Raw genomic sequence first — 12,573 nt, 5'->3', positions numbered from 1 at the left:
ACGCCCATTTTCCAAAACTTTCATTACAGTATTATTTTGTACCGAAATTCTTCTTCACATACTAGTTTTCAACAATTTGGATCCAATATTTGCTGAAATATCGTAATATCGTAGTTTTTGCATTTTTCGAAAATACCGTTATATGGGAAGTGGGCGTGGTTATAGTCCGATTTCGCCCATTTTAAACACCTATCTACCTTGGATAAAGGGCAACCTACATACCAAATTTCGTTAAGATATCTCAATTTTTGCTCGAGATACCGTATACACGGACGGACCGACAGACGGACATAGCTTAATCGACTTCTCTTCATTCTGAGCATTTATGTATACATTTGTCTGTATCTATCTCGATTCGTTTTGGCTGTTAAAAACAACCGTTATGTGAAAAAAGTTAATATACCCTTGTGCACAAGTGCGCTCGGGCATAAAAAAGCTGGATCGGCCAAATAAAAGAGCTAATTGCCAGTTTTTCAGAGCCAGTTTAAACTTAGATTAAGTAAACTGAGTTTAAATTGATCAGCTGGCTGACACTTGATTGGCTGATCTTAGTTTAAACCAGCCAGATCGGGCCTTTAAACGCCGACTGTGCACTAAATGGCTCAGAACGAAAGGTTAAAACGTTCAACATTTCATTAACTCTTTATGTACAAAGAGGTGGTACAAATGTACCACCGAGCAACAAAAATTTAAATATCTGACAACCAAAGTACTGACGATCATGAAATTTCATGAAAGCCTTGTGCAAATATTTTTGAACACAAAACCATCTTTGAATACTTACGTTCGCCTGTGAGTCGGAACGAATTCGATTTTCTCGCCATATTTCAGGAACGCGTTCACGCCAACTCAGTTTAGCGCTGTACGAGGTTGTTCGCAGACGCACATTGTACAGTGGCCTTGCGCGGCTAAGTTTCACGCCCTCTTGACGCCTGACAGGCGAACGTTAGTAGTAAGGTAATTTTTTTTCCTGTACTTATTTCAGTTTTTAACATGTTTGTTGGCTATTTTCTGTTTTGAACTTAATTTTTTTTTTACTCTTCGAGAGGGGTACCTATGAAGAACAAGTTCTAAAATGGTTGGAAGAAATATCGTTGAATGGAAGTGACAGTGAGGACAATTTGGAAGAAGATTTCAGTGAATGGGCCATATGAACAAAAACTAAGCAGTTGCTTTTTCTTAAGATTTCAAACCTTTTGCTTGATTTATTCAAATAAATTTACCTAAAAGGTCTGAAATTTTAAGAAAAATCAATTGCTTAGCTTTTATTCATAAGGTCCAATGTGATACAAAAAAGTCAATTTCATTTGTAAGTACAAGTCACAATAGAAAAGATAAACAATTAGTTCCTTTTAAGTGTGAAAATAAATGCAAATACCTTTAAGATAATTTATGGATCGTTTGAGTTCGTTCGCTTTAAAATATTTTATTTTTTTATTTTTTTAAAATAGCCCCTTTCAAAGAGAAGATAAAATATGTGTTATTTTTCAATACGAATCATTTTTATTCATATTAATAAAAGTACCAGGTTGACCGAGCATTGGCCGGAGTGCATATACTTTTTAAAGTAAAAATAAAATATTTTGGAAATAAACCAAAAAATCGGATTTCCATATCTATTAAGTAAATTCCTTACTCTAAAATTTAGGTGGCAACCCTATTGCGAAATACGCTGGAATGAATGGTACATATCTTGAGCGTATGTGTACTATGTATAGATAAAAAAATGTTGATCGAGATTAACAAAATAAAAATTTTTATTACAAGGAAGTGTGGCAACCCTGATGGTAAACATTTTCTGACCAAAGTTCTCAACAATACCTTTCATTTGATATCCATATTGCGATGATTTAGATAAATTGTGTAGAATCGAAAATAAGTGGCAACCTTACACCTAAGACATAACATTTTGTGTATAGGGAAAGCATTGTTTACGAACCTTCTCTTTTAAACAAAAAATTAAATAAATATGCGATTCAAAATAGGTGGCAACCTTATTAAAAATATTTTTGAATTAGGGACCTTTAAAATACCTTCCATTTGATACCCATATTATGATGTTTTAATTAATTTGTAACTAATTTCGAATAGGTGGCAACCTTATACGAGTCTTCTCGGAGATATTGCCTACTAAGATAACCTTAAAATCCAAAACATTATCTGTGTACAAAATTTCATCAAAATCATTAGAGCCGTTTCCGAGAACCCTATATATATACATGTATATATACAAGAATCGCTCGTTTAATGTAATAAGATTATACAATTATCTTGTTTATTTTACTTTAAAAACATATAAAATATGTTTAAGCCCATTTTTTAAATAAATCTAAGGTTTTAAAAAGACAAAATGTTTACTTTTTTTCAAAGTAGCCTTACAGGCGAACGTTAGTATTAAAGGAATAAAAAATAAGGTTAGTATTCTAGGGTTAATAATAAAAAGGACTCTTTTAGGGTCTGAAAACCTATAGTCCTTAAAAACAAAATAGTGTACCACCAAATATGTTCATACATTACAATCAGGAATGATTCAATTGGAGCGCGCATAGTGAAGAGCAAACCGTACATACACGCTAATGAAGCAGACTAAACGGCGAAGTCGATTTCTATTTGACAAACTGTTTAACTCGACACGGGTGCTTCACCGATTCAAACACGAACCGGAACCCATATGCGACTACTGCGGACGAGATGTAACAGAATACGTCTTTTTTGAGTGTATGTGATTTGACAGTACCAGATGCAATCTTCGCAACATATCTGGCGAGAGTTTTACGCCTGAGTTACTCGTGGAGGCTATGCTACAAAGTAACGAAAAATGGTCGGCAGCATGTGACGCAATAACAGAGGCGATGAAGGGGCTGAGGACCCCCGAATGGCTACGGCATTGCAGCGGCGACTAACTATCTCTCTCTCAGGATGTAGGGCTCGACGTCATTCCCGTGCTTTTCCTGGTTATAAAAGAGTTTTTTCCTTTTATTTTGTTTTCTAGAAGGCAACATAGTTTTTCCATACACCCACAGGGTTTTTAGGTCATTCTGACCCAAATTATTATTTAGTAGTTAAGGACAAATTTGAACCGGTAAGCATACAGCACTTGTCGATAAAGTTTCTGCATGTGATAAATAAAATATTAACTGAATTCAATCTTTTTTTCATAAAATTGACTCATTTCTATTATTGGGGGAAAATTACCCAAAACATTAAAGGAAGGGGTAAATTCCAAGCACTGCAGAAGGGTTAAAAAAATGCTAGTTTGAAAATAAGAAAAGGCTAGAAAAACAGCCACGAAGTTAAAGCCTACATTTCGAAGGCTAAACTGGCAACGCTCATGGAATGTAACAGGAATGTTTTCATGTATGCACATATGTTTGAATGGTTGTAAATATATTTGTATGTATGTACACATGTTTATGTGTATGTACATTAGGCTGGGTCGATTTTGTATGGGGGAAAATAAAAGTCATTTGACCATATTGTAATAGTAATATTATGATGTCTTAGGTCTAAGCCAATTCTTATTGGCCACGAAAGATTAATTTAAAACTTATCTTTAGCCCGCGCAATTGAATAAAAGTGTATGAATTTTGAAAATGAGACTTTGGCTTGTAATATCTATGGAATGCGTTAATTGTTATAAACAGGACGATATATAAAATTAAGGGTTATTCAATTTAGTACCTCGCGTTCATTTACCATTTTTAAATAAGTCTACTAGTTTTTAAGACATTAAGATAAAACTTACAAGAGCTATAATTTTACCTTATGAATTCTTCATTACTTCAGCAACCAAGTGAAAACTACAAAAAGTGAGAAGAGATTTCGTCGGCTTAACGTGCAAAGGTTTTTTTTAATGCAATTTTGTCAACTTTCATATTTCATTTAAGTTAAAAAAAATACAAATTAAAAAAAATAGAATGAGCGCCCTCAAATAAGCTTGTTTTGGACTTAGCACATTTTATGGAATTATACTCACTTTATGTATTGGACTTAGGACATTTTACAAAACGAAGTATTGCAGTAAAAGATTTTTTGCCAACGGCGTATTTTATTATCACAAAAAAATGTTATACAGTCTTACTTCGTTGCTGTCGTTTAAAGGAAAACATAAGTAATTAATGGAAAATTTTTGTTTTGGGTATCCCAAAAATTAATAAATCTATAGTCTTCCTCATTGCTGTTTGTAAATTATAAATTAAACAAAAATAAATAGATATCACTCATGTGGCAGGTCGTCATAATATTGGTGGTAGTCTCTTGGCAAANTTTAACAGCAAATGCATCATGAGACGCCGAAATAGAGAGTGGGGTTCCCCCACGTACCTTACAAAAATCCTCTACGTAAAAATCAAATAGTTGTTTTTTTGAAGACCATTCTGGCAAAAGATATTTTTTGTTCGTTGTTGCACGGCAGTAATGTGATTCCATGGTCGGTAGAGAATCGAAAAATGAATTAAGATTTNTCGTTGTTGCACGGCAGTAATGTGATTCCATGGTCGGTAGAGAATCGAAAAATTAATTAACATTTGGACGTGCAATGCCACAATTTTTCTGTGTAGTGTTTATTGAAATCGTTGTCTGTTTGACCCAATTAAGCGCCATACGTTTGCCAATGCTAAGAGTGTTCAAAAAGAATGTTTGGCAAACTTTAACATTTTTTTGCTGTACCCTTACATGGTATTGTAATGTTCGACCCCTTCTTGTCTGGTTTTTATCTTTACGATTTCGCATTCTTGCAGGTGTTGTTACTTGAATCAATGTATTTACGTAAGTTTGATTCTCTCTCCAATCCATTTTCCAGAACTGTTTAAAGATTACTTGTCTTTGGTCTTCAGTGACTTCTGCACAGTGGAGGGTAGCAGACCCAGTGGCTTTTTTACACCTACATCGTTCTCCAATAACTCTTGCATTTCTAACTCTCCGATGATTCCACACGCCATTATCTTTTTTTTCCCCAAGTAAGGTTTGCCATTTTCTCTCAGTTTTTTATTTTTTGCTGCGAACCATGCCTGATTAACAACTTTTCCTCTTCTTTTCCGCGTTTGTGATTTTAAAGGAAGGTCTAGCGACTCGTCCGNCCGCGTTTGTGATTTTAAAGGAAGGTCCAGCGACTCGTCCGAATCGCTATTAAAGCCGTAAGGCACCAGTTCCATAACTCCATCATCTGCCTGATTACCATATTCGCTGAAATACTCGTTGTTGTTTTTATCAGTGTCCATTGAAATGTCTAAATATATGCAAATTTTAGTCCAATTCATATTCATTAAATTGAATTTGATATTTTTTACCTTTAAATAATAAATAAATTAAAATAAGCAAAGAATTTTGCTTGAGCACAAAAAACAACACACAGCACTATATGTAGAAATCACATTAGAACAAAACTATTGTCAAGTGGACTTAGCGCGTGCGTTTTGTCATATGTGTACATGTCACTTTTGCACACCGCTGCTTAGATCACTTTAAAATAAGAGTCGACAAGGTTTTTTTTTAACATAGTATGTATTTTCAAATTATCTACCGAACAGCATCAGAATTTAATTTTTGGCAAAAAGTGGACTTAGCACCTTTGCACGTTAAGCCGACGATTTATTTCAAGCGTTTTAATGCTTTCGTATATTAAAAGGACCATGGACTCGGCCACGCCGATCTGGTCAATTTTCAAGATCATGGTGAATGAAGCAAAAGAGTAAGAAGAGATTTATTTCAAACGTTTTAATGCTTTCGTATGTTTATGTAATATTACAAGTAATTTTTAGCAAAAAAAAACCGACTTAAAAAAAAAAATATATATATATCTATATATTTCATGATTCAATGATCGAATCTAAACCAAATCAGTATGGGACCACCCCTGAGACACTACCTTTCCGTTGCAAATCGAAATCGGTTGACGTGGACCAAAGTTATGCGGCAACATACATAAAAAAAAAAATATTCCGACGATTTTGGAAGTCGGTTAAAAAGGACCATGGACTTGGTCACGCCTATCTGGTCAATTTTCAAGATCGTGGTGAATGAAGTCAAACATGCATTGTCAAAGATTAGGAATCGTTTGATAAGTTAATAGTAGTTTCAAGCATATAAGTATTTACACACATTAACAAAATACAATTAGGGTGATTCCATTTCTGCAGTCTTTAAAATTGGTGCGGATTGGTTTCATTAGTCACCGAAGAAGCACATTTTCGCGGTTTCTAAATTTGCCGTTATATGAAAGTAGGGGACGTGCATTAAGTGTTTAGATATACATAAATATTTTAGTTAAAAAATAAATGTAATAGTCTTTAACACATTCAGGGAAATCCTTTTGTAAAGTTTACATATATTTTATATGGGAAATCTTTGCACGCCTTGGACGAGTACTTAATGTTAATATAAAGGGTTCAAATTTTCAGGGAGCTTTTTTTAGGTGTTTTCTACAAAATTTCGAGGTAGGAGTGAAAAAAAACAATAGTCCCAAAAAAACATCGCCCCAATATGTATACAATATAATAAAGTAAGCAATGTAAGTTTATTTTGTGCATATTTGGAAATTAAAAAATAATTATCGCATTAAGTACTGGAGTTTTATGTTCCTCATTCAAATGAAAAACTAAATTATTTCACAGCGTTAAAAAGTTATTAGAAATAGAGCAAATTTGAGCATTGGTGGAATAAGTACTTCTCACTGGACATAATTTTGTTTAGAAAAAATATTTTGTAATTTTGGAATTTTCTCTTCAGAAGAGATTTCAAATGTAAGTTCTTGTAAAAAAATCTACACATATTTGCTCTTAGCTGAATATTCTAAATTAAATATGAAACATATTTTTGTTACCAGGTCCAGGGCGCGAAGTAAGGATGTTGTGGCAAGTACTTTTTCCTTACAATTTTACAAGAGCTACAAGTATTTCTTTCAAATGTGTTTTTTCTCTCGGTGTAAGCGTACATCGAAAGTTTTGTATCAGAGAACCAATCTGAGATTATTGATAAAACTATAGACCGGTTTGGTGAACAGACAAGACTTTTACGTATTAAGTTATTAGAGCGAATGTTAGAAAACACATAGCGCACATAAATTTCTATAATAAAAATAGCATATTAGGGGCTGCTAATATATCAATTTTAAATTATAGTTAAATCATTAGTTAAACTTAATTACAGAAAATTTACATAGAATTTTCTGTACTTAAGTTTAACTAATGATTTAATTGTACTTTAAAATAGATAAGATAGCGGCCCTTAATGCATTTTTTATTTATTACACGGTGTGGCAAAACAAAAAAAAATTTATTAAACTAGCAGTCCCGGCGAACTTCGTCCCGCCTAAAATTAATTTTTTTTATTGAAATATTTGGTCCAACGGAATTCACGTTCACGTTTGGTTTCGTGGTCGACAAAAGGCATATCATATCCTCCATTGCCGCCTTAAATAACCTGACCAAAGCGTTATACCAGGAAGAAGTCCTTGCGGCTCGATAGTGAATCGTCCTTGAATCTGTATAGTATAGTTGGTGGTAATTTCCAAACTGGTGAGTATCATTGGACCACATTCTGTTTAGTCACCGTAAATCAAGGACCGCAAAGGTTCTGATGGTTGATTTAACGGGAGTAATTAGACTTTGACCCCTGGTGCTTCCGAATCGATGAGCAATAACTCGGCTCCAGCGCCAGTAAAAACTATCATTAAATAAGTAATTTGTAGCAAAAAAAACCGACTTCAACTCTCATATAAAAAAAATATATATGTATATATATATCTCATGGTCCACTGATCGGATCTTAAACCAGATTACTATGGGACCACCTCTGAGACACTACCTTTCCGATGCAAAATTATCGAAATCGGTTGACGTGGTCCAAAGTTATGCGGTAAAAAACAAAAAAAAAAAACCGACTTCAACTCTCATATAAAAAAAATATATATGTATATATATATCTCATGGTCCACTGATCGGATCTTAAACCAGATTACTATGGGACCACCTCTGAGACACTACCTTTCCGATGCAAAATTATCGAAATCGGTTGACGTGGTCCAAAGTTATGCGGTAACATACATAAAAAAAAAAAAAAAAAAATATGCCGACGAGCTGATAACCTCTCCTTTTTTGGAAGTCGGTTAAAAATAACACCGTGCGACAAAAACCAAAAATGTTTAAAACACACGAAAAAATTAATATATTCACAAAACTAGGAGCCAAATAGAGTATAGTTTTTAATCTTCCTCTCTGACGTCAGAATTTCTTTTTTTTTAAGGAATTTGAAATTTCCGGGATATGATTGAATATAAAAATTATTTAAAAGATTTCGTGCATTGTAGAGTAACAATATGGGTATCGGTTAAAAGGAAAATTCTGAGGAATTAAAAAAAAAATTATTTTTTGTTGCACTAGGACGAATAAAGGTTGAAAATGGCCTTTTAAAACTTTATCCTTGAATAACCTTGGAAATTTCCAACATTTATTTTTGAAAAAATATATGTCAAGGATTAATATGTAAACTACCACATCCTTGAATTTCGTCCTTCTAACTTTATTAGTTCTAGATAAAAAATTTTACACTTCTCTTTATAAGATATTGATAGTTACAATATACATAAACTAGCAAATACCCAGCGTGCTTCGCGACGCCTCGTGAGTAATTTTGCATCAAAGTTAAGGAGAACCCGTATTGAAACTCAAATGGGAAAACCTCTTCAGGGGAAGAGTTTTGCCTTTATTAGTATCAATAATTCATCTGGCCGGCCATTGTAACCCTAGTACTTATAGTACTACTATAGGCTTCCTCAACGTTGGTCGTCTTGCCGTGGCGGGGAAGCTTAAATGATGTCATGGTATACCCCACAGTGTGGGGTGCACCATGGCAACATGAACTAAGAGGGAAGCCCCGTATTACATCCTTCTGCGGCACTTCTTGACGCTTCAAGATGAAACGTTGCTTTGAGCCGCTGAGGAGAGCAATGCGGGGATTACCGCACCAACACTACCCAAGCCAAGGTGTGAAGGCCACCGTGCCGATGGATGAATGGTCAGCGGGTAGTAAAATGTGGCTGGTCGCGAACGGTCCCCTCCGATGCCCGGGCAAGGTCGGTTGTATAAGTGCCTTCTCCATGCATACCGGCTCTGCGGACGAGCGACGAACCCCTTCCGGACTACTCGTGGGACCACAAATGAATAAAGAAACCAAACAAAAACAACAACAGCAAGAACAAAAACGAAAGCCTGGGGAAGATGAGACGCTATCGGAGGAAGAACAGCTCCTGAAATCCCCTGCAAAACCAACAAACCCGACAACGATTTCCTCTGGTGGTGCCAGCCATAGCACCTCAGAGGAAAAAGCGGGAAACAGTAGCAAAACGGAAGGTGCCAGCCATAGTACCGCCGTTTTGCAATTAGAAAATTTTAGTACCGGTAGTGCCAGCCATAGTACACCGGAAGAAAGACCAACATGTAGCAAGCACGCGGCCGGTACCAGCAGTACCCAGCTGCAAAAGCATAGGAAACCCTCAAACGCGTTCATAAAGCAACGGTACCAGAAGGCTCTGTACATGCTCGACAAAATCGAGAGAAATGCAGCAGCCGGACGTGTAGACGAGCGCGATGAGGAAGATAAGCTTAGATATATGGCCATGGTGGAAGAGTATAAGAAATTCCAAACAGAACGTACTGCCACCATGGGATCCAGCGAAACCCAAAAAAGAAATAGGTCTCAAAACGAGAATGGCAACGGAGCTGACCGCAAACGATTGAAGCAGGGGGATGTAGCGGAGTCCGCAACATCCACCAAGCATCGCTACTTCAGCGACGTTGCAAGAGACCATCTTCAGACTTCAATCATTGACGAAGGTAGCAGAACGCCGCTAGCAGTGCAGCAAAAGTGGGTGGAGATCGATGTGAGGCTGTCGAGTCTCGTAATGGACTACATCCTCGACAACCCCGAAGGTCCTCATCCAGAGTTTGACTCATCGGAATCCCTGAGGGGATACCGGGTCATCAAATGCGCGGACCAGTTCTCCTTGGACTTCCTCGCTGGGTGTGTAGCAAAGATTTGCGACGCATTCGAGGGCTTGAAGCTCAAGCTCATACCAGCCAAGGACATCCCTAGGAGGCCCCGTGCGCGCATTTGGTTACCTCCGATAGCCGAACCTGGCGAAAAGTTGCTGCGGTGTATAAAGCTGCATAATAAAAACATACCAGCAATAGACGAGTGGGAGCTCATCAAAGTTGAAGAGCCGAGAAAGCCCACAAACAAGCCAATTCTCCTAGCGATTTGCTCCGAATCCTTGGAGGCCCTAGCAGAGGCCGACTATAAGATTCGGTTCGGTATTAGAAAAGCTAAGGTAAGAGTATTCCTTGGTGAAGTCAGCCCAGTAGAAGAGGACCCGGGCGTCGACGGTGCAGGCGAACTCCTTATGGGAGTGAAACTGAGCGATGAACCGGACCAGTAAGATAGTCCAAATAAATCTGCAGCACTCGAAGTGTGCTACAGATAGTCTAGTCGTACTTCTCAGCGAAGAGGACATCGACATTAGCCTAATACAGGAGCCCTGGGTCAGGAACGACGAAGTAATGGGCCTTAATATCTACAATTACAATCTCTTCTACAAGAGCGAGGTTGGTAAACCACGGGCGTGTATTCTTATCAAGAAGGGTATAAATGCATTCCTTTGCTCTAATTTCAGCACAGCAGACACAACAGTAGCTAAGGTGGAGACGGCAGGACAACAGGATGTCTTGTTAGTGTCGTCTTATATGTCCCATGAACGGGACAGTCCGCCACCGGAAATCAAAACTATAGTAGACCGGAACCCCAGACGAGCCATTGTCATAGGATGTGATGCAAACGCCAGGCATCCAGTTTGGGGCAGCACAACAGAAAACGAGCGAGGTGAGTCACTTCTACACTATTTATTAAACACTAGTTTGAGTATTTGCAATACTGGTAACCGACCAACCTTTATCTTCCCAAGTTCAGACCGGTTTCCTGGGTGGGAGGAGGTGTTGGACCTAACGTTGCTGTCTGAGAACGATGGCGTTACCGTTGAGAACTGGAGAGTTTCCGACAGGCCATCAGTGTCTGATCACTGCTGGATACTCTTTAATCTACGCGGGGTATCCTACACCCCCTCTAAATACAGGAACCCACGCAGAACCAATTGGGAGAAATACAATAGAGTCTTGACGCGAAAACTAACTAAAGTTAATCTGGTAGAAAATATTACCTCAATAGATGAGATAGAACGAAACGTAAGCAACTTAGAGGGGGTGATGACTAAAGCCTATGAAAGATCAACCCCACTGAGTGTCATGAAAAAGAAATCCCCGCCATGGTGGAATGGGGAGCTTAGAGCTCTTAGAAATAACGTTAGAAAACTTTTTAACGAGTGCTTTGGATCCAAGAACTGGGTGCCCTACAAAAGTGCGTTAAAATCGTATAAAAAGGAACTAAGGATAGCAAAGGCCAAGTCCTGGCAAACCTACTGTTCCTCGATAGAAAATGTAAGAGACTCAGCTAGGCTAAGTAAGATCCTCTCAAAGGAGTACACTAAACCCTCATTTACATTTCCTGTGTGAATGCCCAGGCCTGGTTTACTTAAGACATAAATCTTTCGGGAAACACATAGTGGAGCAGTTAACGGATCTATCTAGTGCTACAATAGGCGACTTATACAAATTTATAAGCGGTTCTAAATGGTTTGACTGAACCGCTGGCATAATAAAATATCATTGTCCACGAGAAGTGCACCAAAATGGCGCTTTTATGCGCTAATTGTTTCCTGAGCGATAGCTTAGGTAGCACTACAACCAACCAACCAACTTATAGTACATATGTATGTACATAGAATAACTTGTAATCGATTGGTAATAATAATAAAAGTTCAGATCTATCTTCACAAATCAGTGGCGCATCAGTTCAGTATCGTTGCCAATCAGCATCGATCAGTGATACCAATTCACACACATCCGTAGTATGTCGTCCGGTACTTTCAGTAAAATTAAGTTCATTGAAACCAAGACTTATTTTGCTAATGATCAATTGGCAGTTATTGCCAAGTTACCGTACCAACTCGATTAATTTCCCCTCCATATAAAACAAAACTTGCAATAGAATACCATCAGCTCGTCAGTGAAATGCACAAACAAATCTTTGCCGAGTTAAATACATTCTAAAAAATGTTTGTTTAAATTTAAACATATTAAAAAAGGTAACCAGTTTCCTCTCTTAATGTATGCAAATTTGCACACGGTGTTAATTAATTTAAATAGTATTTTTTAACTTAAGCTTACCATATATGTGGCGTAGAAGAAATTTGAAATTTGCTTGTTGAATTCTAAACATTTAAGGCCAAATTCACAGTGCGTAGATAACTCAGAATCGGCAGTTAACTACAGTACAGTACTGTGAATTTGGCCCTTAGGGCCGTCAATTTACCTAAAGTATAGTTAAATCATTAGTTAAACTTAACTACAAAAATTTCTATAGAATTTTCTTAGTGTTTACAATTACACAGTTTACACATAAAATGTATAAATTTGCTCTAAACGCTTTTTGTTTAAATTAACGCATATTAATAGAGGTTACCAGTTT

The 12,573-nt window shown here is 36.9% G+C and overlaps 1 protein-coding gene across 1 annotated transcript; it reads left to right on the top strand.

The window, feature by feature from the left end:
- The first annotated feature begins 9,643 nt into the window (after positions 1 to 9,643).
- LOC108368169 (uncharacterized) lies at positions 9,644 to 11,350 on the top strand. The gene is made up of 2 exons (XM_017622955.1): positions 9,644 to 10,598; positions 10,667 to 11,350. The coding sequence occupies exon 1, from the start codon at positions 9,659 to 9,661 to the stop codon at positions 10,430 to 10,432; it is 774 nt and encodes a 257-aa protein (XP_017478444.1). The 5' UTR covers positions 9,644 to 9,658; the 3' UTR covers positions 10,433 to 10,598; positions 10,667 to 11,350.
- The last annotated feature ends 1,223 nt before the right edge of the window (positions 11,351 to 12,573 follow it).

The sequence above is a fragment of the Rhagoletis zephyria genome, unplaced genomic scaffold, assembly GCF_001687245.7.
Source record: "Rhagoletis zephyria isolate East Lansing unplaced genomic scaffold, Rhagoletis_zephyria_1.1 Rzeph_scaffold_02986, whole genome shotgun sequence".
Lineage (NCBI taxonomy): Eukaryota > Metazoa > Arthropoda > Insecta > Diptera > Tephritidae > Rhagoletis > Rhagoletis zephyria.
This window is presented reverse-complemented; position numbering and strand designations above follow the sequence as displayed.

Excerpts from the sequence above, each read along its gene's own strand:
- LOC108368169 (XM_017622955.1), top strand. The coding sequence starts at position 9,659 with ATGGGATCCAGCGAAACCCAAAAAAGAAATAGGTCTCAAAACGAGAAT.